This window comes from Canis lupus, chromosome 5, assembly GCF_011100685.1.
Source record: "Canis lupus familiaris isolate Mischka breed German Shepherd chromosome 5, alternate assembly UU_Cfam_GSD_1.0, whole genome shotgun sequence".
Taxonomy (NCBI): Eukaryota; Metazoa; Chordata; class Mammalia; order Carnivora; family Canidae; genus Canis; species Canis lupus.
The window spans coordinates 35,277,849-35,305,845 of record NC_049226.1 but is presented as its reverse complement, the minus strand read 5'-3'; the positions used below and the strand labels follow the sequence as shown (position 1 = coordinate 35,305,845).

At 51.6% G+C, this 27,997-nt stretch overlaps 1 protein-coding gene and 2 long non-coding RNA genes across 3 annotated transcripts; 2 read left to right on the top strand and 1 right to left on the bottom strand.

Moving 5' to 3' along the window:
* Nucleotides 1–1,428: 1,428 nt before the first annotated feature.
* PIRT (phosphoinositide interacting regulator of transient receptor potential channels) lies at nt 1,429–11,628 on the top strand. Its single transcript, XM_038536890.1, has 2 exons — nt 1,429–1,891; nt 10,384–11,628. The coding sequence occupies exon 2, from the start codon at nt 10,520–10,522 to the stop codon at nt 10,934–10,936; it is 417 nt and encodes a 138-aa protein (XP_038392818.1). The 5' UTR covers nt 1,429–1,891; nt 10,384–10,519; the 3' UTR covers nt 10,937–11,628.
* LOC119876294 lies at nt 6,063–14,869 on the bottom strand. Its single transcript, XR_005359509.1, has 3 exons — nt 14,557–14,869; nt 7,529–7,677; nt 6,063–6,331 (listed from the first exon to the last, which is right to left on the bottom strand). It is a non-coding gene; the product is annotated as an uncharacterized LOC119876294 (long non-coding RNA).
* Nucleotides 14,870–15,024: 155 nt separating this feature from the next.
* LOC119872012 lies at nt 15,025–16,660 on the top strand. The gene is made up of 3 exons (XR_005358869.1): nt 15,025–15,490; nt 15,741–15,916; nt 16,256–16,660. It is a non-coding gene; the product is annotated as an uncharacterized LOC119872012 (long non-coding RNA).
* The last annotated feature ends 11,337 nt before the right edge of the window (nt 16,661–27,997 follow it).

Here is a 27,997-nt window from a genome sequence, read left to right as displayed (position 1 = left end):
TCTTCTTCTGTCCCACTAGGGATGAGCCTGCAGACAGCCAGCTTCAATCTGGACACTTTCTCCTGGACCCAAATCTCCCCTCATCTGCATATATGCTAATATCTGTACATTGCTTATATGTGTATTCTGTATATTAATGACACAGCTATATTCATTGAGCACTTGCTATGTGCATTTGCTTATTCAATCCACAGAAACTCCCTGACGTGGTTATGATAGCATCCACTCCCTAAGTGGAGAAGTCAGGGCTCGGAGAAGTAATTTGTCCAAAGCCACGTATCCGGATAGCAGCCTGCCTCACACAGCTACGTCAGAGGGATCCATGGGGCCATCAGTGAATTATTACACATGCAAAATATGTGGCCTGGTGCCTGACATGGACAAAGGGCTCAGTGAGGGCTGGTCTCACCCCACGACCATGCCGATGCCACCTGCCAAACCCTGCAGCCCCCAGAGGAAGCGTCAGAGTCTGGACTTAAGGCGAAACATGTGATTTGATTACTTGCATCGCAGCATAATTCACCCCAGGGTTTCTTCTTGAGAAACGGATCGTACACAGGTTGGAGAGCATAGAGGCAGAGGCAGTGACAGCAGTGCAGAATGTCCTCGAAAGCCTTCTGATCGAGTTCCCAGGGACACTCATCCCCAGAGTGGACAGTGTGTGGCTTTCAGAGCCTCCCCTCTTGCCATTTCTCTAGGTCTGGAAATTTCCTGTTTGTGCAGCTGGTGCAGAAATCAAGCTGGCAAAGATGAACGATCCCCTCGCCTGCCTGGTCTTCTGAGTCTCTGGACCACTGCTGGGAGAGCCTCCCTGAGAAACTGGGAAGGAAGCCATCCAGTGGAGGGACCATTGGCAAGGACTGTCCCCCACCCGGTGGCTCACAGCCAGCAGAAGTCATGGCTTCTCCCATCCTCTAGCTAGTGTGGGGAAGGGCAGGGCCAGTCTGGCTTTCAACATCTCAGGCAGTTTTGTTGGCTTCTGGGTCCTGCTCAGTACCTTGGGGATGGACAACCCAATGCCTCACAAGCAGCTTTTGCAAACACAGTCCGACTGCAGAGGTAGAGACACTTGCCCTCCATTCGTGGCTGCCATCATTCGGTTCTCATCATGGTCACATGAAAAGCCACAGGGGCATAAACCGGGAGGGTGGGAGAGGCCATGGTGAACGTCTGCCCCCAGTTCAGAGATGCCTGGGCCTGGGCTGGGGCAGGACCCCACGTGCTCCTGCTCTTTTGTCACATGTGGTGCCCACCCACAGGCACTGGGAGGTTCCAAGAGGCACCCCTGCCCTCTTGGAAACGTGGATATTAAATAACCTCTCCACCTGCCCTCTCCAACACCCAGAACAAACACAAGCTCCCAGATCTCATTGTCACGACCTGCCCTGGACAGAGCCAGCAGAGCCTCTGAGAAATCCACCCAGTGGCAGCCCCATCACCACCACCATCACCATCGCTCACATCACCAACCCAGAAGTCCGGCTCTCCTGATTTCTGAGCCCAGGCCAAGAGAAGCAGCCCTGCCCAGACACCGACCTAATGCACATCTGCACTAAAACTTGAAGACAGACTGCAGAGAAGCTTCATTAATTTTTCACAAGATCCGTCCAATAGTGGCTGAGCAGAGCTGAGACAAAGCCACATCACGAGTGCCTGTGCCAGCAGCCCGCAAAGGGTTAACCCATTAGCCCATATCCTGGTGAGCTCATCCCCACTGGAGCCTGCTCAGTGGCAGGGATCCGCTGCACACCAGCTCCTAGATGGGGCCAGGGAGGCTTTCTCCGGCTGGGATGCAGAACTTGAACAGAAACTCGTTGCAAGCTTCCTGCCCCTGATCGAGCCGTGTGTGACTACCGGGTTCACCATCCTCTCCCATGGGACATTGAGGACAGTAAGTAAGGAGGGGGATCCATCCTCTCTGGCCTTCCATTTCCCTGGAGAAATGAGCTGATTTTTAACTTTGCTTTGGAGTGTGTTGAGTCTCTGAACTAGAACTGGAACACAAATATGACGAACCGAGCCTTGGGACAGGGTGAACCAGCCACCAGCAGGCTGGAGGGAACTGCCCAGGGAGAATGGTGGCAGGGGAGGAGGGGGCTGCCGTGCTATGTGCCTGGCAGATGGAAAACCGGGTGCAGACGGCTGCTTCAGCCCTGGGTATCTAGCACCTAGTCTTCACCCGTGGCAGCTGGGAGGGGCTAGGAAGGCTGGGCAGGAACCAAAAAATCCAGACAGTGAAGCACCAGGCATGGCCTTCTGTTCCCAGAGTGCATGGGCGGGACCTCACACCCAGAATGTCCTCCCGGGAATCCCAGATGAGACCTCAGCGTCTGCCGCTGGTCCCTTCCTGCTGCATACAGGTGTGGCAGGAGCCCAGAGCAGGTGCCCAGGAGACATGGTATAGCAAGCTGGCTGGGGCACGCTTTATCTCAGAATGGGGAAACCAGGCAGGCACATAACAGGGATAGAACCACGTAGGATGAACATGTGCACAGGGACCAGCCAGCCTCCTACAAGCAGACATTGTCACCTGAGCTATTTTTTCCACCTTGCTACTGGGCAGGGCCTGGATGCTGGCTGGGTGACAGGAAGGGGGAGGCGAGTGGCACTGTCTGGGTTGAGTGTGACCTTTGAGGGACTTCCCTTCCTAGAAGCGCCGTGAGCAGGTGACAGATGGGTGGCCGAGCCATGGTGACAGGAGCGGCGTATTCAGAAACACTCTGGCCTCTACTTTATCAGCTCAGACACCGGGCCCCACTCATCTTATCAGAGGAATGGGGTCACCAACTGAATGTCTTGCTGGAGAGAGGGCAGTGCCTGGAACTGACAGCCGGGTGGGGCTGTGGTGAGGACTCCAGGCAATAGAGAGAGAGAGAGAGAGGGAGAGCTTCCATGTCTCTCGGGAATGTCGCAAACAAGTCCACGGCATGAGCCTTTCTCAGAAATAAGCCATCGTGTTATTGCTGCCAGTTGTATTTTGCGGCCGGGCCCTCCCCGGTTCTCCCTCCCACCTGGGCTCTCTGGGCCCAGCCTCCAGCAAGCAAGGCAGCCGGTGCATGCCCTCTCACTGAGCTCTGCTTCTGGTTCTTGCGATTCCCAGAATAGCCCAGCTCCTATCAGGGAGGAGAAGTTTGAAAAGAGACAGATAACTCGGAGCCCAAATGCAGTGGGGTCTCTTGTGAGAGTTGCCTCTTAGCGTAGAAGGATGCCCAGCTAAAACTGAATCTCTCATAAACAACATAGAAATGTTTGATGTACGTCCCATGTGGTATTTGGTGCATTATTGTACAAGAAGAAAGAAAGAAAGAAAAGAAAGAAAGAAAGAAAGAAAGAAAGAAAGAAAGAAAGAAAGAAAGAAAGAAAGAAAAGAATAACGAAAGAAAGAAGAAAATAAAGAACGAAAGAAAGAAAGAAAGAAAGCCGAACGCAAGCACGAAGAAAACGAAAACTAAATTGAACAGAACGATAAGAAGGGAAGGGAAGGGAAGGGAAGGGAAGGGAAGGGAAGGGAAGGGAAGGGAAGGGAAGGGAAGGGAAGGGAAGAAAAAAGGAAAGCAAAGGAAAGGACTAGTTCAGATTTACCCGGGCACCTGTCCTTCTATCGGCTAAACCTAGAGACTCTGTTAATACTGCCCAGCTTTGACACATTCAGGCAAGGCGCAGCCAGCAAAGGGTGGTAGGGTAGCGGGTGCCAAGATGAAGATGTGCAGGAAGAGGGTGGCAGGATGCCAGGACGGAGGGCAGGGAAGACAGGAGAAGGGAGAGGTGAGCTCCATCCCTGCGACAGCACGGTGCTGGAGCCAGACAGCCTGGACCTCTGTGTCCTTATCTGTAAAATGGGAGTGACAGTAACAGGCCCCCCTACCTAGGGGTCCCTGAGCTGAGGCCAGCAGAGCAGCTGGAAGCCTGTGACAGAGACTAGGGACCCCAGTCCCCGCCCCCATCCTTGGCACCTCCACCCCACGGAGCAAGGCCTCACCTGTTGGCCAAGGCAGCCACCGCTGCGGTTCTGTTCACTGCCCGGGCCCCATTCCAAGTGTCCTCCCTGCTCACTGTCCCATTGGTTTGACAAGAACATGAAAACTGTCCCCTGAGGGGGAGCAGGATCGACCCAAACTCGGGCCCTGGAGGCACACCGTCTCCGAGACCCCCCCACCCTTTTTTTTTTTTTAATTTTTATTTATTTATGATAGTCACACAGAGAGAGAGAGAGAGGCAGAGACACAGGCAGAGGGAGAAGCAGGCTCCATGAACCAGGATCCCGGGTCTCCAGGATCGCACCCTGGGCCAAAGGCAGGCGCCAAACCACTGTGCCACCCAGGGATCCCACCCCCCATCCTTTCTGACCCTGGCTGGCTCCTCGGCACTGAGGTAACCTCAGGCAAACCACTTAACTTCTCTGATCCTCACCTGCAACGTGGGGTGATGGTCCGCCGTCCATCTCGGGCGCTGGGGGGGGGGGGTCCTGTGGCATGGTGCAGACAGAGTGCCCCGCGTGGGTCCCACCCCACAGCAAGTGTCTGATAAACGGCAGTCAGCGCGGTATGGAGAGTCTGGCCCCCTGTCTGAGTACACCATTTGCAGCTTCAGCTTTGGAGAAGCAGCTCAGGGCACCTGGAACCTTCTAGAACAACTGCTGGGCGAGATGTCAGGCCATTTGAGGCCAGGGACGGGGGCTGCCTTGGATCCCCTCCTCCTGCAGTCCCACCCTACCAGCCTCGCTAAGGTCACGAGGTGTCATCGAGAACAGTTGGGTGGAAGGAACATGAATGCACGCTTGACCCTGGCCAGGGTCTCACCCACCATGGCCCAACCAGAAACTGGCTGTGTTTTTTATCACTCCAAGGTAGCAGTTCTTCATATGTCCCAGATTGAAATCCTTTGACAAATATGTATTTCACAAAAACTTTTCTCCCAACCTAGAGTTTGCACCTTTATTTCTTCTTAGTAGCTTTTAACGAACAGTTTTCAATGATGACGAAATCTTACTTTAGAGCTTTTCTTCCCGCTCTTGCTTCGTGGCCTTGCCCAGTCTGAGAAAGTTTGCCTGCCTCTGGGTCACAACGGTATTCCCCACCATTTCCTCTTAAAATCTTTCTGGTTTTCGCTTTTACGTTTAGGTGATGCCCCTGATCCGTCTCAAATCCTTTTTTTTTTTTTTTTTTTGGAGGCTGTGAGGTGGGGTCAGGTTTCTTTCTTTTTTTTTTTTTCCTATTTGACATCTGTCAAAAGGACTTCTCTTTCCCCACTGGATTGCTTTGGTGTTATTTGTCAAAAGGCAGTTTGTCCTCAGTTACTGTTTGGCTTGCAGGGCTGGTTGCTGGAGACGCTGGCCTGACTTCCTAAAAGTCAAGACTTACACAGGTAGTAGGTTGGCTTCCTGGGCTGCTTCCTGCAGACTTGGGGTCAGAGTTCTGTTTTTTTTTTTTTTTTAAGTAATCTCCAGACCCCACATAGGGCTCAAACCTACAACCCAGAGATCAAGAGTTGCATGCTCCACTGAGCTTGCCAGGCGCCCCTAGGAGTTCTGGCTTTATTTATTTATTTATTTATTTATTTATTTATTTATTTATTTATTTTAAGATTTTATTTTGTTTATCTGTGAGACACACAAAGAGAGAGGCGGAGACACAGGCAGAGGGAGAAGCAGGCTCCCTGCGGGGAGCCCGATGCAGGACTGGATCCCAGGACCCCAGGATCATGCCCTGAGCCGAAGGCAGATGCTCAATCCCTGAGCCACCCAGGCGCCCCAGAGTTCTGGCTTTAGATGTGGTCCAGCCATTGTCTGTCTGTATATTCAGTTTCCCATTATTATAAGCACTTGCAAACATTCATAAAAATAGAGTTAGTGATCATAACGAACTTCCAAGAGATCCACCATCTGGATTTAATACTATTGAGCTTTTTGTCATATGTATCTGGAATCTGATTTTTTTAAAAAGATTTTATTTATTCATGAGAAACAGAGAGAGAGAGAGGGGCAGAGACACAGGCAGAGGGAGAAGCAGGCTCCGTGCAGGGAGCCCGACGCGGGACTCGAGCATGGGTCTTCCGGATCAGGCCCTGGGCTGAAGCCGGCACTAAACCACTGAGCCACCTGGGCTGCCCTGGAATCTGATGTTTTCATGTGAATCACAGCATCATGGCACTTCTTTCCTGGATGTTATTTCAAGATGTAGCTCCATTACCTTTAAGACGTTTTCTTCTGTGTCCGTAATATCATTATTGTACCAAATACAAATGTTAAATTCTTAGCATCATCTGACATCTGACACCCAATCCAAATTCAGCCTTCCTTAAAATGATCCCAGAATGTTTTTGTGCAATCGGTCTGTTCTAGTCAGAATCAAAAAAAAAAAAAAAAAAAAATAGAACATGTTGCATTTAGTTATACCTTTTAATTATCTTTGTTTAAACATTTTATTGTTGTTTAACCTACACGCAGAAAAGTAGTCTTATCACGACCATACAGCATGGATAGGACACACCCATGTAACCAGCTGTAGCCAGCTCAAGAATCAGAACATTAGAGCACTCCCAGAAGTTTCCAGTGCGTTCCCCATCCACCACCCCCACCAAAGGTAACCACTATCCTCCCTGCAAATAGCACAGATTTTGAATTTTATGTAAATAGAATCTCATTTTATGTAAATGGAAGTGTGCCTAGCTTCTCTTGGTCATGTTTGGAGGTCGGCTCACATTCAGGCTTAGGGTCGTTCCTGCTCCTTCTCATGGCCAAATGGCCCCAGACCAGTGTGCCATCTTGGCAACCAGCCCATGGCCTACCCAACCTCAGGTGTGGGCTACCTTCTCCCCCCTCTAAGTGTGCCTCCTGACCCTCCAAAAGTGTGGCTTCTGTGGAGAGCAATTCATCCTCTCTTCTCAAATGGCTGCCCTGGGGGCCAAGCCCATATTCAAATCTGTGGTGAGTCCAGGAGGCCTTGCCCTCCAGCCTTCCTTCCTGTCTCTCCCCTATAAGCCCAGCCTCTGGGGCCTCAGTACTTGTCCACCTCTAAGGTGTCAAAGACTTCAAAGAAAGTCGGGTGTGTTCATTTTTTAGGGCTGTTGTAACAAATTACCACAAATGCAGTCACTTAAAACAATGGAAGTTTATTCTCACAAGTTTATTTGGGAGGTCAGAGTCCAAAATCAAGGTGCTGTTAGAGCTAGTTCCTTCTGGAGGGTCTGGTGGAGAACCTAGGCCATGTCTCTTTCCTAGTTTCTTGCCGTTGCTGGCAGCCCTTGGCTTTCCTTGGCTTGCAGAGGCATTGCTTTGACCCCTGGGTCTGTCTTCACCATGGCTTACCTCTGTATGGAGCCCATAGTCATTGGACTGGTATTTGGGGATGACCTTGTCTGGAGACCCCTGCCTTAATTATATTTGTAAAGACCTTTAATCCAAATAAGGTCACATTCTGAGGTTCTGGGTGGACAAGTCAGCCCACTGCAGGGAGTGAGGGATCCTCTGAGACATATAAACCAAACCCCAAAGAACTTAATTCAAACCTGAACATGTGGTTGCCCTCACCTGGCTGGCTCCCCATCTGCTCTCTGGGTCCTCAGAGAGCTGCAGCAGTGAGGCCAAGTCCTTGGAGCACCTGCTAAGGGCCAGGCTAGGGGGCCCCCTCCTCATGGCGGATGAGTAAGCTCAGCCTTGGCCCTCAGGCAGTTTGCAAGCTAGGAGAAAGGGAAAGGCTGGTATGAGGTGGCAGTCTACACACCAGATTAGTTCCCCACCCTCACCACACACAGGGGACATCTGGCAATTGCCAGAGATATTTTTGATCATCATGACCAGATGTGGTGGTGCTACTGGCATCTGGTGGGTAAAGGTCAGGGCCATTAACTAAATACCCTACAATGCATAGGATTGCCTCCCTATAACAAAATCATGCCCACCCCCAAATGTGCTACCGTTGAGAAACCCTGATATCAAAAAAAGAGAGAGAGAATCTTTTAGGACTTTAATAAAGTGTGATGAACCTCCTATCATCCCTGAGTCGGTGATTTTTCAGGAAACTTGAATTCTCAGAATTCAAGTCTGAGTCACTGGAGGACTGATCTAAGATAGTTTTAGAAGCCCCTTAGCCCAGAAGCACCTGGGTGGCTAAGTAGTTGAGCGTCTGCCTTCGGCTCAGGGACTGATCCCAGGGTAGTGGGATCAAGTCCCTCACTGGGTTCCCCACAGGGGAGCCTGCTTCTCCCTCTGCCTGTGTCTCTGCCTCTCTCTATGTGAATTATAACAGCCGGGTCTGGAACACCCATCATATGTCACACAGGGCAGCAGTGTTTGTGGGGTGTGACCATTCCCATAGCCCAATGGGGCAGATATTCCATTGTCCTGGTTTAGGTGTGGGGCTAGTAAGTCTCAGGGAGTTAAGTAAGCAGCCCAGGTTCCCACAGCTTTAGTAAAGTGGTGTCAAGTGGTGGTCCCTCTGATGTCAGGGACCTGAACCTCCCTATCATCACACAGACACCTAGAATAAGCTCGGTGACTTGCTGGAATTGTGAAGGAGTGATTTTGCCCAGTGCGGGGTTCATTTCATGCCTGACCTCCTGCCCCTCTGTCTACAGCCACTGCCTGGCCAGCAGGGGATGGGAGGAGGAAGAAAAGTCACAGAGCTCACCCTTGCTTCTCCTTTGGTTCCTGCCTAGAAAATGAAGCCCTTCTTGCCCTGTCATTGGGCCAAGACCCAGCCCTCTTAAGTCAACTAAATGAAAGGTTCCCATTCTTTGAGATTTCATGGGCCATTACAGTTTAGATAGATAGATAGATGGATAGATGATAGATAGATGATAGATGATAGATAGATAGATGATAGATAGATAGATGATAGAAGATGATAGATGATAGATAGATACATAGATATCCACATAAAATGACCAACTTCTATATTGCCGAGTACAGATACTAACAAAGCCAATAATCCTCTTTCCATCATGGTCATTTCATAAAATGAGGAATATTCCACTGCCAAAAGAAAAAGAAAGAAGAATATATCTCAGAATGGAATTGTCCTTTAAATTGAGTAAAGGTAAAACTATGAAAAAACTTACAACCGTGCTCCTGTTTCTCCGTCGTAGAGTGTCACTCACTCACTGAAAGGGATGAAAAGGGATGCAGCATCTCTAGAGTACGAACCACTGCCCCAGACCCTCTGGAGACAGGTCAAGGGCGATGAATTAGGGCGGTGACTCGGCAAGGACCTCCAGGATGCATACCTGGGCTCTCTCAGCCTCCCCTTCCTCCCACACACAAAAAAGGACCCAATACCAGCAAAGTTTCTAAATTCGGTCTTTCATATCTTATTGCCTTATTGCAAATATATAGGTGTTGGCCCTCAAACCCCAATATTTGATTATGTAATGAAAGGTTTTAACCCCAAGGTAAAGGAATCTGAGCTAGCATGGTTTGGGAGGAGGAGGATTTGGCAGGTAAGTGGTGCCACTCAGAAGCTCTGGAGGTGTTCTGCACAGGTGACCAGCTGCCTCCCCTGTGTGGGGACTGGGGGAGGAGTGGGCTCTGGTGACCTCGGGGTACACACAAGGGCTCTGGATGAGAAAATGGAACAGGTGGTTGGCTAGACTATAGGCCTGAGAATGGGAAGGAAGGAATCTGACTTGATGTCATTCACAAAAAGGATGGGGAAAGGGGGCATTCAGATGTGAAAAGGTCACACTCAGAACCTGGAACATAGCTTCCTGTCTTGGAAAAATGTATACAAGCCCGGGCTGCACAGAAAGATGTTCTCTAGCCCACATGTAGTCTGGTGTTTTAAGAGCAAGAGCAGAACAGGTTCAAATCAAACCTCTGGCTGCTCCTCACTCTGTGATTGGCAAATGATACCATTTACGAAGCATTTGCAAAATGCTATGGATTCATCATTCCAGCACATTACACGTCTTAACTCAATTAACCCCTTGAGAATCCTATGAGATGAATAGTATTGTTATCTCTATTTTATTGATGGGAAGACTGAGGCACAGAAACATTAAGTCGCTCACTGAAGGTCACACAGTGAGAAAGTGGTTGAGTCCGAAAATAAGATGCCATTCGATAAACCACGGCTTTGGCTTTTTTTTTTTAAGGGGTACCACTGTTCCCTGTTTTTTTTTTAATTTATTTATTCATGAGAGACACAGAGACACAGGCAGAGGGAGAAGCAGGCTCAGCTCCCTGCGAGGAGCCTGATGTGGGACTCGATCCCAGGACTCCGGGATCATGCTCAACCACTGAGCCACCCAGGCTTCCCACTGTTCCCTGTTTTAAATCCTAAAAGCAATTGATTAGAATCCTATAGTATTTATCTCTCACAAGGAAAAAAAAAATGCCAGGGAGTGGTTTCTTATTTATGTGGATCTCATCTTTCTGTTTGGCTTTAGCACAGAACCCAGTATCGCCCTCCTGTGAGCCAGGCTGGAGACGGATGCTGGGAACAGGAAGGGTGTGTGAGGACTCCCCCGGCTTCACCCTTGCTTCTAGCTGTTGTGGGTACTGGGTGCCCAGTCTCGAGGAGCCATGACGATGGAGGCACTCCCCAAGGCCCTGGAGGTCGACGAGAAGTCTCCAGAATCCAAGGACCTGCTGCCCAGCCAGACTGCCAGCTCCCTGTGCATCAGCTCCAGAAGTGAGTCTGTCTGGACCACCACCTCGCCCCGGAGTAACTGGGAAATCTACCGCAAACCCATCGTCATCATGTCGGTGGGTGGCGCCATCCTCCTCTTTGGTGTGGTCATCACCTGCTTGGCCTATACCCTAAAGCTGGGTGACAACAGCCTTAAGGTCCTTAAGATGATAGGGCCTGCCTTCCTGTCCCTGGGACTCATGATGCTGGTGTGCGGGCTGGTGTGGGTGCCCATCATCAAGAAGAAACAGAAGCAGAGACAGAAGTCCGTTTTCTTCCAGACCCTCAAGTCCTTCTTCCTGAATCGCTGATGGTGGCCTCGCCCTGTTCTCCCCATCACCCTGTGGCCTTGACCAGGAGGAGCTCTGATAGCATCCAACATCCCCATCTTCTTGGTGGTGGTGGTTGATGGGGGGATGGTTAGCCACAAGACAGCCAGGCAAAGCCTCTTCCTGGGACAGGCTTTCCTCTTCCTCCCCGTGGGACAGAGCTCAGGGCTCCTCATGTCGCTGGGGGATGCTGCTGGCTGCATCTCATTTAGTCTTGCGAATATTGCTACGCCTTCTGTGATGCTGGTCACAGCCACCCCCTTTCGTGGCTCATTCCCTGCACCTGCATCCAGCTATCGCTCATCTAACTCTCTCTGCCAAGTGCTATGCATGCTGGGAAATTCCTTGGGCTAGGCTGTGCCCCAAAACGAGAACCTCACGTTTGCACGTCAGAGTGCCCAAGCTGCATTCCCCATTTGCATCTTTCTCGAACTCAAACCAACCCATGGAGTTCCCTCATAGAAGACAGGGAAGGCTGGCTTCTGGCTCGCTGGGTTCCCCAGCCCCAGCCGACTTTGCAGATGAGATACTGACTTGCATTTCAAGGGACAAGTCGCAAGTAAGAAACATCCCAAAGAGCGAACAGTGGAGGGCAATACCCCTGGGAAAGGCTCTGCAAGTCAGCCGGCTGAGGAAGTTACATCCCAGTTAAGACAGTATTTACGCCAGAGACCTTTGGGGTTGGGGGTGGGGTGGGAGGGGAAGGCTGGGGGTGCCACAGTTTGACCTTCTAACACCTTCTTCTTGACGGTTCTTCCCTCTGAACTTGACGATTAGCCATGAACAAGTAAGTGCATGTTGCCCTAACTTCCTCTTTCCCTCAACTCACGCCTCTACCCCCAATTCTAGCACAGCAAGACAGAGACCTACAGAGGCATTATGTAGGATTGTTCTCTCCTTCGCCTCCATTGAGAACCAAAACCAAGAGGGCATGCCACCTCTGAATGGTCTGTGGGTTTCCAGAGATAGGATTTGCTTTAGAAAATCCTATCTGGAAAAAAAAAAAAGAAAGAAAATCCTATCTGCTCTCCCTGTCCCCACCGGCCAAACGAGCAAACGTTAATTGGGTGCCCTGTTCTGGGCCAGGCCCTGGGATGGGAACAGGCCAGACAAGGTTCCTGCTCTCACCTTCTTTCCAAAGTGAGAGAGTACAACCAGGTCAAGGGGTGATTCCCTTCCATTTCTGTGGGAGAAATGTGGCAGGTGTGGGAACACAGAAGGGACAGCTCACTAGAGGGATTGCCAGACACTGTGTCATCTGAACTAAGAACAGAAGGAAAGATAGGAGCTAGTAAAGGAGGCAGCAGGGAGGCAGGGAGGCATTTTGAGCAGCAGAAATGGCCATATAGAAGCTCGTGTGGCATGAGTGGGGAGCGTAACACAATTAGGAAGCTGCACAGCAATGTCCCCTCTCTTGGCCTGCTTCCCACCTGCCAGAGTACAGCCTCTCCAGGGACCACACTGAGGTCCTAGACTGGAAGGGAGTTTCAAGGGGACCCACCAAGCAGAGAGCACCCATGAGGTGAGTGTTCCCAGAATCTGGGGCTGCCGGTAGCAACCAGAGGTTCTGAGGTGACACACCAGGAGGCTGCCCTAGGTCAGGCCAGAGGCCCAGGGGAGAGCACTTGATAGTAAGGTGCGAAGGGAGGGCATCCCACATTGGAATCACTACTGGCTTGAGCTGTGTCCCCTCACGGGGGCTTCTGGGCCCACCTCCCTGGTCACCACGCAACCTCTCTCTCTCTCTCTCTCTGTAACAAGCTTCCATCCTTCGTGGTGGTTCCATATGCAAAGTCAGAATCTCACATGGGTCCATCTGTATCATGGGAAATTCCATGGACACCCTGTGCCCCACCCCACCCCAAGAACCCAGAGTTTGGGGAGCCGGTGGCCTTCAGGCTTCACCCCAAATGACCATGTCTCTCATTCAGACAGTGTAGCCGAGTCTGCTAGCTAACCTGTCCCCTGAACAAAGGTGAGACAGACCAATCAGTGGGGCAGGGGGGCCGTCGCAAGTGCTTTGTCACCAATCGTAGTTCTGGTGCCTCAAGTGGCTGGGTCGTGTCCCTTCCTCTGACAGGAATGCAGATTCATTACTGGTCCTATGGAATCACTCTTCCATTCCTGTTGCTTTGCATATGGGGGCAAGTGAGGTAGACCCCCAGCTAGCTCACTGGGAACCCACACTTCCTGTGTCTCATTTCGTATCCACCCCCAAGCTTGTGGTCCAGGCACAGCTGTGTTAGAAGGGTCTGTGTGGGTGCTGCTAACACGTGTGTCTTGATAGAAGGAAGTTTGGGGGCAGCCATGACTCTAGAAGGTATCCAAGGTCTGGACTCATCTTGCGGTTTCCAGGAGCACTTGCCCACGCGCCCTACCCCCTTAAGCTAGTGTCTCAGGAAGAATAATGAGAAAAGCTCTCCAAGCATCATCCGTGATGAACATGAGCCAAGGAACATGCCCGCATCACGATGAGGGGCTTTTGCCAAAGACCATCGCTGCACAGGAGACTGGGGTATGAATGCACCTGACCTGTAAATGCAGCCACCATCAGATGCCACATTTCTGGGGGAAAAAAGGCATCACCCCCACGACTCTTTTGGTGCCCGTGGATCAAGAGGACAGGGCCAGCACCCGCATGTTCGGCTACCTGGATGGTATCACTCCACCCATTGCTTCTCTGTTTGGGAGACTTTGATTTAATTCAGAGTCCCAAAAGAACTGATGTAATGTTGAATTGTATTCTATTGCACAGTGTCCGCTGTGTTTTCATTCCTTTCTATCCGGCTTGGAGTTCCGAGACCATGTCCACTAATTCCTTCCTCTAAAAGGTGCACCCGCCTCACCACCTGCCCCTGCCTGCAGCGTGCCATCTGGGAGAAAGGGGGTGGGGGGGGGCGGGTTTCCTGCCTCAGATGCCTGGTGGGAGCTAAGAGCCCCACGCAGAGCAGAAGCTCTGTCTCTTCCTTTCCCCTACAAACTCAGTATTGAGACCAAAAAGAGATAGGGGAGAAGAACCTTCCAGAATGAGCCAGTGGGCCAGGGTGAGGCAGGCAGCTACCTGGAGGTCAGCCTGTCCCCATGAACTCTAGAAGGGTGGCAACCCTCTCCCTCCGAAGCCTTTCTTCCTCTCTCCTGGTCCAGCCTCTTTGGCTTCTCCAGGTTTTAAAGCTTGACCCTCTTCTACTAGGCCCCCTACCAGACTCACTGTGACCTCGACTTTCCACTTCCTCCGGTGTACTCTGTCCTTAAAGGGAAAAGAAAGGACGGCTTTGGATGAACAGGCAGCGTTTTATTCCTCCTTTGGTTCCAGCAGCATTGCCAGGCTCATGACGCCCCGTCCCCTCCCCTGCCCCCCACATCCAACACATGGTCACTGTCTCCAGCCCTCAGAGATCAAGGGTCTAGAAGAGGGAATCCCAGAAACCTGCCTGTGTCACTTAATCTTTCCCCAAAACCCTGTTCTCTGTTGCTACTGTTACCACCATCCCCACCATACAGACAGGATAAATGAGGCCTGGGGACACCAAGCAAGGACAACACAAGCCAGGACTAAGACCCCGAAGGTCTGATTCCTGAGGCCACACCCATTCCCCTCTCACCCCATTCAGCTCTTCAGAGGCCCCAGGGTCACAGTGGTGGGCTCGGGGCAGCAAGTGGGGAGAAGCAGGAGTACATTGGGGTCTGGAGACAGGCAGTGGAGGACGAACCAAGCAGGAGCCCAGAAGTCCTGCCAGGAAAGTAGCCAGGAGCAAGGCAGAGAGACAAGAGGAGCCTCCAGCCAGTAAAGAGCCCAGGGTTCTGAGCACCTCCTAAGAGCCAGGCACCAGGCAAAGGGGTAATATTCACAGAATAGGGTCAGAGGCAGGAATGGTGACACTACCAGAGCCTGGTAGCCATGGTACCTCCAAGCCTTTGCCCCATAGGCCAGGCTCTTCTGCTGACCAGTGGGAAGATTTTGAACAGGCTGGCACTTTGGCCTATTATGGCCTCACATCACATCACAGGACAACTTCATAACCCCCTGGAAAGTTCCAAACCACCTCCCACGGGGGTGCTTAGTGCTTAGAATCAAAAGGATCTAAGTCAAGATCCAGTGTCACTTTTCCAGGCAGCAAAGTGGCTGAGCTCTAAAGCTTTCTGCAGGGAGAGGGGCTCAGGGCTTGTTCCCCCAACCCCATTCTTAAAAGACCCTCCCTCCATCTTTTTAAGACTAGAAGGGAGTCCCTGATGAGCCTTGGGCCTGGTCTCTCCTTGCTGCAGCTCCACCGGTGGTCACCCATCCAGATCCTACCTTCTGGCGCACCTCGGACCCCTGAGCCTGTGCTCTCAGAACCCCCAGGGAGTGGCCAATTCCCATCCGAGCTTTCTGACTATGCAGGCTGCTGCCCAAAGCTCCAGGGGTGATACCAGCTGAGCCAGGCCTCAGCGCCACACTGCCCGCTCCCTTGGGTCTCCACCGGGGGCCTGCTCTACTTGAGGGGCTATGCGCACATCTCCTGGGAGCTGCAGGTGCAAGGAGGAGGGGCTCTCCAGGTCAGGTCTCCTACCTCGAGGAGAAGGAAGGCTCAGCAAGAGTCACCTCCACCTCCCCAACCACCCCCCCGCGGTGAAGGCCATCTCCCACTCCCCAGCAGGGCCCTCCAGCCAAAGCACCAAAGCGAGTGACTGCCAAGCACAGGAGGAGCGGTTGCCAACAGCCCATCTGATAATCATGCAGACCAGGATGGGCTCCTCTTCCAGCAATAAAGAAGCATAGGTGTAAGGAATGGCTGTTTTCCTGCAGGGCTGCAAGAGAAGGAGGCCCGAAAGGAGAAGGATGCCAGATGCTACCACAGCAGTGCTTGTCTAACTCCCCGCCCGGCTGGTGCCCAGGCTCTCTCTTTCTCTGATGCAGCCTCTGGATCTGTGTCTTGGGAGCAGCAGCGTTTCAATCCCCCTTCCCCCGAGCATGGACTACGTGTGAGACATGGGATCTGGGCCCGATGAAGGGATGGAGGCTCAGGCTCTGGCCTAGCAAGCAAGCAGGCGGCCCTGGGAGGAGGGCGCCGAGGGCCACTGATCATGGGCCAGAGGGAATAAGCTGGGGTGCTGTGGGAGGACCACCCGGCCCACAGTTGACCTTTTCAGGCTCTGGAATGGCACCGTGCCAGGTGCCCACATCAGGGGTGGGAAGGGGAAGACTGGCCCCAGGGGGTGGGGACAGCAGGGCAGCGGGAGCACCCCACTGGTTAGTGATGAGGAGGCTCCCACAGAGAGAGCCGCCCCCTCCCAATTATATTCACCACTTTATTTTCACAGTCTTGGTTTTCGCTGCTTCCTCCAAGACCTTTCTCCTCACAGCCTTCCAACAGCACCACTTTTGAAGAACATGCTCTGGTGTGTGTGGTGAGGGGGATGGGGGGATGGTGGTGGTGAATCACTTCCTCCACGTGGCTACACTTCTGTCCTGAGACCCTCCCTCCCGTCAAAGGCACGCGGTGGGAGTTGCCCTCTCCTGGGATGTTGGTCTCTCTGTGGGTGCTGCCCTCGACCTCAGCCCGGCCTCATTCGAACGTGTCTGCAAAGGGCTTCTTTATTAACAGTTCAATTGTTTTGTGAGGTCCCAAATCTATCTCCATGTATCCAAAAATCACATGTTGAGTAGCTTAAGACAACCACATTTATGATCTTACCACTCTGGAAGTCGCAAGTCTAAAAGGGATCTCACGGAGCTAAAATCAAAGTGTTGGTGGGGCGGCGTTCCCTCTGGGGGCTCTAGGGGAGGACTTGTTCCTCACTTTAGCCAGCGTCTAGGGGATGCCATGTCCCTTGGCTCGTGGCCCCTTCTTCCATCCTCAGAGCTGGCAATCATAGCAATTCTGATCTCTACTTCTCCACTGATGGCCACCTCACCTCCTTCTTGGGCCCTTGTGTTTCCTTCTTTCACTTAGAAGGATCCTTGAGATTACATTGGGCCCCTCCACCCCTGAAAATCCAAGATAATCTCTCCAAATGGGCAGATCCTTGCATGAGTTTGCTAGGGCTGCCAGAACAAAGTACCGCAGGCTGGGTGGGGGGTGGGCGGCTGAAACAACAGACATTTATTTTCTCATGGTTCTGGAAGCTGGGAGCCTAAGATCCAAGTGTTGGCAGGGCTGGCTCCTCCTGAGGGCTCTCTCCTGGGCTTGCAGATGGCCGCCTTCTCCCCCACCCACCCCACCGGGCCTTCACAAGGTCTTCCCTCTGTGTGTGTGTCTGTGTTCTGATCCCCTCTCATAAAGACACTAGGCTTGGGGCTCCTGGGTGGCTCAGCTGTTGAGCGTCTCCCTTTCGGTTAGGTCCTGGGATTGAATCCCACCCTGCTTCTCCCTCTGCTTGTGTCTCTGCCTCTCTCTCTGTGTCTCTCATGAATAAACAAGATCTTAAAAAGAAAAAAAAGAAAGAAAGAAAAAAAAGAAAGAAAGGAAGGAAGGAAGGAAGGAAGGAAGGAAGGAAGGAAGGAAGGAAGGAAGGAAGGAAGAAAGGAAGAAAGGAAGAAAGGAAGAAAGAAAGAAAGAAAAGAAAAGCAGCATTTTTGCAACCACATGCTAGGCTGTCCCAGTGGCATCACTGTTTATAGTTAGAGCCTGGTCCCAGACCAGTTCACAACGTGCTCATTGTCACTCAGCATCCAGGTAAGGACCTCAGGTGACTAATTCTGAGCATAGTCGCCAAACACTCCCCCAGTGCGCATTCACTGGCAGAGGGAAGAAAAGCTCCACGTAATGAGCCAGCAAGAATTGCCAATCCTGGGGTGAGGGTGTGTTTGCTTTCGGGGGGAAGAGCAGCGTAACCCAGACTAATGAGAGGTGCCTGGTGAGCGAGCTGCAGTCAAGGCCAGGGAGAGGGGTGACTCCCTAGTAGGCGGGTGTTGGGGAGCAGGAAGGCTGGGACGGGTGTGGCCGCAGCCAGGCCAGACAGGTCCCTGCCTCATCCGGAGGACAGAGGATGCCCTGCCTGGGAGGGGTCTGGGATGATCTACAGAGGCCTTTCGCATGTGGTCCCTGAAAGACAACCTTGTTCCATCCATCCACTCGACACGGACACGTCGCTAGGAGCCGGGGAGAAGGAGGTGAAGGAAACAGAGCCCCGAAGCTGGCCTCAGCAGAGGCACACAGGCCAGGAGCAAGGGCAAGGACACCGTCCATGAACAAACCAGTGTCAGAGAGCAATGCAGGCCATAGAGTCAGGGGGCAGCGATGGGGTGGGGGGCAGGGAAGCAGGTGGTGTTGAGGCCTGAAGAAGGAGAAGGAGGCCTCCAGGGGAAGGTTTGGAGCAGAACATTCCAGCAGAAAGAGCCTCCCCGAGAAGGGAAGCCATACCACCTCCTTCCCAAAGGGGACCTTGTGGGGACAAGGTGCGCTGCTGTCGGCCTGTGTCTTTGCTGGAAGGCGCCTCTCCTGCTGCTCATCCTTCTGCTGCTCTGGTTGCTCCTTCACCTCCACCCTCCTCCTCCTCACGTCCATTCAGCCCCCCATCCCTCTGTGCCGTCACCCTTTGCTGTCAACCCCAGCTGCCCCGCTGCCTGTAAGCTGAGCTCCGGCTTCAGTTAATGGCCCTCAAGTTGGCTTCTGTTGTTGTCACCTGTGCTGAGCCCCAGGCAGCACCTCCCACCCTGGATGGCCCTGGACGCTTGCTGAGCGGTGTCAGAAGAATTCACTGTGTGTCCCCTCACTGCCTCCTCGGATCCACTTGTGCGCCAGCAGAGGGTGATACCACCAATCAATCCTCCCTCGCCCACACCCTTACACCCAATCCCCCAATCCTAAACCCCTCCAAGGCCTCCCTCTATCCAGCCCCAGGGCCCCCAGGTTAGGTCACCAGCATCCTCATAGGCCTCCCTGCCCTCGGGCTCATGCTGCTCCAATCCATTCTCCATATTCCAACCAGAGCATCTTTCTAAAAGACACCCCTTGCATCTTTCCACTTGCTCCCTCCTTGGCCTATGCTTATTCTGATCCCCTTTTCCATCTAACTGACTCCTAGCTCAAGCATCACCTCTTCCAGGAAGCCTTCCTTGAAGTACCCTATTGGGCAGTTTGTCCTTCCAGCGACTCTGCACAGGAGTCACGAGGGTAGATAGTACTGCTCCCGTTTTACAGGTGAAGAAATTGAAATCCAGACTTGCCCACAGTTATAGGCCATCCTGTAGAGAGGGACAATGGGTCCGGGGAGAAGTCGGCTTCAACCTCTACCCCGTCCTATTCCCGCTCCTCTGCCTCCTTCCTTCTCCAGAGAGTACAAGAAGTACTTGTACAAGTTTGGCTTGGTGAGGACAAAGCTCTTAGGGCCTGGGAAGAGAGAGTCCCCAATTTTTTGTGGGTTCAGGAGCGCAGGTCTCAAAGAACCCAGTGCAAAGCCAAGTAGGCCCAGGGGAGGCAAGGATCCACCCCTGGATGTGCTCGGTTAGATGCCACTACAGATGGGTCTGAGCAAAGACATTAGTCCCTCTGTGCCCTACTCTTCCCTCCTTCTGCTTCCCCAGCTTCTTCCTCAAGGAGCCATCTGTTTGCCCTTAGACGTCATCACTGCGGGAGAACCCTGAACCTTCTCAGAGCTCATGGGCACCAGTGCAGTGTCTAAGCTGCCAGGCTGGACACCGGGCCCTTGGCTCACAGAGGGCAGAATCAGGCTTCGAGCTGGATCTCTTGATCCTAAGGCCAAAGCACCCTGTCTGGAGGCCCAGGTTGCTCAGGAGGGCCAGTTGGGACCCGGCCAAATGGGAAAGGTCCAAGCCTTTCAAGAGATGGATGGTGTTACCCAAATATGGTAGCCACATCTGGCTGTTTACATTTGAATTTAGGTTGACTACAATTTAGTACAACTAAACTTGCAGTTCCTCGGTCACACTGGCCACATGTCAGATGCTCAAGAACCACATGGACAACAAAGATGATAGAGCATTTCCTTCATGGCAGAGGGCCCTACTGGATAGCGTTGGTCTATACCAACACAGCTGAGAACCCACTTGGGAATGGGGCTCTTCAGACCGTCTACAGTCCCATGTTACACGTATACTGTGCTAAGTACTCTATGCTAGGTACCACATACTATATACTATGTATTATATACTATGCTTTTCATATCCGTAATTAGGTCCTAGGCTGTGTCTTCTTGTTGCCTTCCTGATTTTAGAAAAATAACATTCTTTCCCTTGTTTTTCTATTTATATATATATTTTTAAGTTCAGCATCTATCTTCAGTTTTTACTGCTTCCTGTGTTCTTTGGTTCCCATTGCTTTTTTGGTAACTTATTATGATATGTAATAGCTTTTTAAAAAATATATTTATTTAAATAATCTCAGTTTACTTTGGACCACTGATCTCTGTTGTACTTATGTGTTAATTGACATGACTGATGGGCACCTACTTCTCTCTCCCCTATACCCTCTTGCCACCATAAGCTCCCTAAAGGCAGACACTGTCTTTCTCTTGCTCACTTAGAGCTGACTCTGCACCTATAGATGCTTCAGCAGGTCAAAAGAGCTGAGCCTGGCTCCCCGCAGAGCCCACGAGTGGAGGGGCAGGCTTGAAGCTCTGGCCTGGGGGCCTGGGTGAGGACTCACCAAAGCATAACCCTGGAGCTTGGTCCAGGGCTTGGCTGGGAGAGGAAGTGTGTCACGGGCAGCTAAGCCTTGTGCTGCTAACCCTGGCACCCTGAAAACAGGCTCCACAGCGGATTGCTCCTGAGGCAGGCAAGCCATGGCAAGCAGAATTGTGACAGAAAGATAGATTCTAGCACCAAACCCAGCAGATAACCCGGTGGTGATGTCTTAGGACTCACAGCTCGGACATCTCTGACTATATGCCCAGCAATGCCTTCAGAGTTGAGTGCCAGTAGAAACGACAGTAAAACTAAATGGGTGTGATGGGAAAAAACCAAACAGAAGTGCAAGAGACCGTTTCTCCTGAGTGATAAGACTTCAAGGTATTACCGTGGAGGCATTTTGCTTTGGAAAGGGAGCTGTAGGAGCACTCGATGGGGTGCCTGGGTGGCTCAGTAGTTGAGCATCTGCCTTTGCCTCAGGGCATGATCCCGGGGTCCTGGGATCGAGTCCCACATTGGGCTCCCCACCGGGAGCCTGCTTCTCCCTCTGCCTGTGTCTCTGCCTCTCTCTCTCTCTGTCTCATAAATAAATGAATACAGTCAGAAAGAAAGAAAGAAAGAAAGAAAGAAAGAAAGAAAGAAAGAAAGAAAGAAAGAAACCAAGAAGAGGAGGAGGAGGAGGAAAGATACACAGAGACTTGGAACGGATCTGGGCAGAAATGGAGCAACTCTGGTAAGACACTCAGCTTTCCTGAGAGCCGGGAGTCGGCTGTTATGAAATGAGTCTAGGCAATGAACACTGGGTGTTAGTTATAAGAAGGCGGAGCTGCTTCCGGGCTGGAAGGAATGCCTGGTTGCATGAGGACGAAGGAGAACTTGACAAATGCCCTCTGCAAATGTACCAGGGACTATTATAAAAACAACGATCAAGTCAAATAGGAATCCACTTCTTACTTATTAGGATGGCTATTATCAAAAAAAAACAAAAAACAAAAACAAAAGCAAAACCCAGGGATGCCTGGGTGGCGCAGCAGTTGAGCATCTGCCTTTGGCTCAGGTCATGATGCCAGGGTCCTGGGATCGAGTCCTGCATCAGGCTCCCTACAGGGAGCCTGCTTCTCCCTCTGCCTGTGTCTCTGCCTCTCTCTCTGTGTCTCTCATGAATAAATAAATAAAATCTTAAAAAAGAAGAAAAAAGGGAAATAACAAGTGCTGGAGAGAATGTGGGCATCAGAGCCTTTGCACACCACTGATGGGAATGAAAGATGGTGCAGCCACCATGGAGTGCAGTTTGGAGGCTTCTCAAAAGGTTCAACACAGAGTCACCATATTATCCAGCAACTTCACTTTTAGGTATATACCCAACAGAACTGAAAGCAGGGATTCGCCGTACAGGTATTAGTAGCCTCGTGTTCACGGCAGCATTATTCACAATAGCCAAAAAGTGGAAGCAACACTAGCATCCAGTGACAGGTGGCTGGATAAACAAAATGTGGTTAAAAATGGTTAAAATGTGGGGCGCCTAGGTGATTCAGTTGGTTGAGCATCCAACCCTTGGTTTGGGCTCAGGTCGTGAGTTCAAGGTCATGAGATCAAGGCTTGTTATTGGGCTCGCGCTCAGCATGGAGTCTGCTTGAGATTCTATCTCCCTCTCCCTCTGTCCCCCAGCTCTCTCTCTCAAATAAATAAATAAATAATCTTTTAAAAAAGTTAAGATGCTAAATGAGTGTTGTATATATTTTGCTATAGTTCAGTTTTTAAAAATGTAACAATTGAACATGAGTAGGAAAGAAATGAACTTGATTCTCACAGGTCCTGGGGAGAAAGCTGGCACAGGGACTCAGAGCAGAAAAAAGAGGGATTCAGTGCATCCCAGCCAACAGGACCAGGGCGTAGCTGTAGTCATTCCTTACTTGCCAAGTGAATGTAGGTGAATCTCCTAACTGCTCTCAACGCTGGGGCAGGTATAGGGCTGCCGTGGGGATAAGCAGATGCCGAAGGTGGAGAGATGCCCCATGGACATTTAAGTGCAACACAAGGGCACAGAAATACGATTCTCTGCTAAATAGTGGGTGACGTCTTCAACCTGTGAGAGTGAAGGTGACGAGCAAGGGGAAGGTGGCTTGTGGGGTTGGGGAGATACTCTTGAGGTCTGGATGGGAATGATGATGGTTTAGAGCAGCCCGGTGCAGAATAAGATGGAAAGACCAGGGGAGAGAGCTGAAATGTTTGCTGAGCCTGTGGGTAGCAGGTAGCTGGATTCTAGAAGCCCAGTCAATACACACTCCAGGAAAGTCTCTCAAGCGCCCCCCACCCCTTGTAGCCCAACAGCCCCTTGTAGCCCAACGAAGAGCTATGAATATTGTCAGACACTCCTGAGGCAAGCAGGAATATATTTCTGGAAATATAGACCCTAGGCTTCCACCTGGAAAAACACTGTGAAACAATCCCCTCCAAAACATGCGAATCTCAGGCCTCTATTTGACAAAGTAAGTATAGGTTTCAGGTTCAGCAACTTCAGTTTGTAGGAGTTGATAAGCCTGGCACACTGCCTGGTTTTGTAAATAAAGTTTTATTGGAACGCAACCACCTCATTCATTTTATATATTGTTTACAGCCCTTCTCCCATGGGAGAGCTGAGTGGTTATAACAGAAACCTCATGGCCCACAATGTCGAAAATGTTTAATATCTGGCCTATTACAGACAAAGTTTGAGGACCCCTGGTCTAGTTTAATTACATTGTTTTGTTTTCAGTGTATGTATTCTAAAATACCTGCTGTCTATAGTGAGTGATAGCTTTCCACTGATGGTGACAATAATTAATTTAAGTTAAAAAAAAAAAAAAAGGATACAAAGAGGGCACCTGGGTCATTCAGTTGGTTAAGCATCTGCCTTCAATTCAGGTGATGATCTTGGGGTCCTGGGATTGAGTCTCACATCAGACTCCCTGCTCAGAAGTCTGCTTCTCCCTCTGCCCCTCCCCTGCTCATTTTCTGCCCCCCTTTCTTTCTAATAAATAAATAAATAAAAGCTTAAAAAAGAATCCAAAAAATTAACAAAATAATGAAATTAACAAGCTACCATAAGAACATATTAACAAATTAATAAATTATTATATAACAAATAACAGAAGCAGACCATAGCTGTGGCCAAACCATGGAGTTAGCACATACGGGGCCAAATCCCAGACAAGGCTCAATAAACACCAGACTACAGGACAGGGGTAAGGCAACAGATGTGAGAATGGTGCAGATAAAGATGAGTCTGGGGACCAGGAGAGCATTTCATGAGAATAAGAGATCCATCTCCAGAGGTCCTGTGCCCAACGAGGCTGGAAGAAGGGCCCAGCATGACTTAACTGGTCTCAGTGGGTGTCAAAGGACTCGGAGGGCAGGAAGCCGCAACCAGGAGAAGTCAAGATCAATAAAGGGGAGAGATGCTCGCTTAGGAGAGTTGATGGTGGATCCCTTCCAACCTGGGGTGTTCCTTGTGGACGCACTGGGGCAGGCATGATGTAAAGACATCCATGACTAAACACTTGTCTGTGTTACAGCATGCAGGTGCCAAGCAATTTACACCTATGAACTCACGTAATCTTTCCAGGAACCCCAGGAAATAAGGGGTTATTTTATAATAAAGAGATTGAGGCACAGAGAGTGCAAGGGACTTGCTCAAGGTCACTCAGTGAGTGGCACAGGCTGATGTGGTTACGCCTGCCCAGCATCTGAGCTCTGACACTCAGCTGATGACCGGGCCTTGGTCATCCATATAGTCAAGCCCGGGAACTGTGACTCTGTGTCAGCTGAGCACCCGGCTGGCTTGTCTCTGGTCCCTTGGTCTTGGCCTGACCTTTAGAATCCAGGTCATGGAGACACTGTCATCCTGGTGACATCACAGGGAGATGACAAATCTCAGCTTTCCTCAGGAGTGACAAGGTGCCGATTGCCAAGAGGAGGCAGGTCTGTGAGGCAGCAAGGAGGACAAATGTCTCTGAGCCATAGAGGCAGGGACAGCCTCAGCAGCCCAAGAAGTCCATGAGTGGAGTGGAGGGGCCAAAGGGTGGCATCCAGTGGTGCCCCACACCCCACGTTTGTAGTCGGGAAGGGATCCCTGATACCCATTGTCCTACATCTCCTTGTTTTTGTAATTCTTTTTTTTTTTTTTTTTTTTTTAGATTTTATTTATCTTATTTGAGAAGGTGGGGGAAGGGGCAGAAGGAGAAAGAAAGAGAGAATCTCTCTTCAGCTCCTCTCTCAGTGACATAGGAACAAGCAGGGCCACCTCATTTTCTCCAGTGCCTGGTGGCATGGTGGGCCACCTCTAACGGGGTGCTGGCTTCATAATTACGTTTGTATCAGAAAGCTCGGTTTGCAAGTCTAAACCTTGAATCTGTGCTGTAGCTGAAGTCAAAGAAGGTTCAAAAACCAAATGAACAACCTTCTTAGCCATTGTTACCAGTTGAATAGCGTCCCCCAAAATCCATATATTGACATCCTAACCCCTAAGACCCCGGGATCGGAACCTGGTTTGGAAACGGGGTCGTTACAGATGCAATTAGTTAAGAGGGGGTCAAACGGCAGTGGAGTGCACCCCTCATCTGATATAAAAAGGGGACATTTGGACACAGAGACAGGCACACAGGGGAATGATGCTTGAATGGGAAGGTGAGGCACCTACAAGCCAAGGGACACCCAAGATTGCCAGTAAGGCCCCGGAAGCAAGGAAGGGGCAGAGAACGGAGTCTCCCTCACGGCCCTCCAAAGGAACCCACCCTGAGGACACCCTGATCTCAGACCTCCAGCCTCCAGAACCAGGAGGCATCCATTCCTGTGGTTGGAGGCCCCAGTCTGAGGTTCACTGTCACAGCAGCCCCGGGAACACCAGATGGTTGTTTCCCACAGTGGCTATTACAGCCCACAAGGCGACAGGTCAGGAAAGCTCTGTGTGGGAGCCAGAGGGGCTGGTGTCCTTGTTTCAACTGAGCACCCCAGACTGTGCTGTGTCCAGTCAAGCCAGGGCTCTGGCTAGTGACCTGCCCCTGGCCTGGGCTCCCCTAGTGCTCCCTGTGTCCACCCCCCCTCCCCGCCCCGGCCAGCCACACCCTGCTGGCTCCTCCTGTCCCCACCCCTCTTCCAGTGGTCCCACCCTCGGGCTCCAGGCTCACCTGGCTTTCCACCAACCGCCCCGTCTGTCCCAGCTGTGTAAACATCCAGAGCACTCCGTGTGCAGGAAACAGGATCAGGAAGGACAATCAGAGGCTCCCTCAGCCTGGGTGGTCTCCTTCCTGGGGCCCACCACTCACCCCATGGAAGAACGGCCACGTGGGGTGACAAGGGAAGGCAGGCTGCAGAACTGGGTGCACAACGCAGACTATTTCTATAAGAAAAGGGGTATTTATGGTTCTGGAGGTTGAATACCAAGTGGGGGATGCCGATTAGCTGTGGATATGAAATTGTGAGTGGTTTGGATCTTTGTTCCTTTTGCTAGTGAGTGGGCCAGAGTTTCTTCAGCTGGAAACGTGTGTGCGTGTGCATGTGCTTGTGTGTGTGTGTGTGTGTGTGAAAATAGTAGCAATAAAAAGGATCCCTAGTGCCCGAAGAACCCATGTTTCCCTGGGATACTAAGTGGGGGTCTGAGCCCAGTAAGGCTGAGCTGGCTTCTCTCTGACCTGTCCTCTGAAGTCAGATGGGAGTACAGGGATCAACCATTTTGATTTTCACTGTAAAATTGTTCACAGGGAGACACCTGGGTGGCTGAGTGGGTGAGCATCTGCCTTCAGCTCAGGGCATGATCCTGGGGTCCTGGGATGGAGTCCTACATCGGGCTCCCCGCAGGGAGCCTACTTCTCCCTCTGCCTGTGTCTCTGCTTCTCTCTGTGTCTCTCATGAATAAATAAATAAAATCTTTAAAAAGTAATAATAAAATTGTTCGCAGGCACATGGGACTCTGCAAAGGCACCTGGGAACCTGCAGACAGCCAGGCCTGGACACACCCGCCCGGCCTTGCACGGCCACTGCAAGGACACTAAACCTGCCCCCGCAGATGGGCATTGCTGTCCGCCAGCTGTTCTTCCCTAGACCCCTCCTGGTCACAGCTGCCGGCGGAAGGTGGGGGGACAGTGGGAAGGACACCAGCTTCTCCAGCAACGGGAGGTGCTCCTGTATCGATACCTAACTGCTTCGGAGGATGTACTCAGAAAGGGAAGCAAACACTGGCTGGGAGATTGGTCTCGGCTACTTCTCACTTGGAGATGCTCCAGATGGGCTACCTGGCTTGAGTCAAGCCTCTTGGTATTTCAGATCCTAAAATCTCTAACACAGGGGGCCCCCAGGTGGCTCAGTCAGTGGCGCATCCAACTCTTGGTTTCTGGCTCAGGTCATGATCTCAGGGTCATGGGATAGAGCCCCGCCCCTCGGGCTCTGCACTAAGTGTAGTGTCCGCTTGAGGATTTTCCCTCTCCCTCTGCCCCTCCCCCCTGCTTGTGAATTAATTGATTAATTAAAGAAATCTATGACACTAATTGTCCAACCCCCCACCCCAGGGCTTTCTTGCTGAAAGTCTCTCAGTCCAGGTGAGCCTGGAGCCCGGGGGTGGGACCACTGGAAGAGGGATGGGGACAGGAGGAGCCAGCAGGGCGTGGCTGGCTGGGGGGAAACAGGGAGCACTAGGGGAGCCCAGGCCAGAGGCAGGTCACTAGCAGGAGCCCTCGCTTGACTGGACACAGCACAGTCTAGGGTGCTCGGTTGTTTCACACTCTGAAACAAAGCTGAGGTCACCTGTTCATTCTCACCCACCCGGGAAGGCATGGAAAGAGTGGAAATGATTTCCTTCACTTGTGTGGGGAAACTGAGTCCCGGAGAGGTTCAGTGTGCAGGTCAGGATCCCACAGTGAATCGGGGACAGAGGGGCGCTGTGAGAGGCCACCGTGACAAGGCCATCGTGTCCTACATAACCCCTGGGGGGTGCGAGCAGTGCCACCGAGACAGGAGGCCAAGGTCAAGTCAGTAGGTCCGGGAGACGCAGAGAACCAGGTAGGCCTTTCTTGACTTGCGCCTGGCGCCGCCTGTTAGTCCACAGCTGGAGGCCAGAGGGCACCCCCTTCCCCCCCACACACACACACCCCGTCTATCTTCTGTCACTTTAGGCTCTGGCCTGAGCCTCCGTGTAGGAAGCCAAGCCCCCAGGTCTTCACAGTGGAGGGATCCACAGGACACAGCACCTTCTCTGGGTCTCTATTTGGTCTCTAGCACTGACCGACTCTCCCGACACAATTTCAAAATCTATCTGTGCCAACAAGGTCTCTTCCACATCTTTTACTTAAAACCTCCCTTCGGCACCAGGAAAAGTAGGGCAGAGGGGGTGAGGGGGACGAAAGTCCCGCGCCTACCACGGGAGGTGAAGCAACCTGCCAGCACCCGCCCAGGATGCGAGGGTCCCAGGACCGGCCACCTGAGGGCCCTGGCTGACACCGAAG

Bases quoted from the DNA above. Each gene is read 5' to 3' on its own strand.
- PIRT (XM_038536890.1), top strand. From the start codon at position 10,520: ATGACGATGGAGGCACTCCCCAAGGCCCTGGAGGTCGACGAGAAGTCT.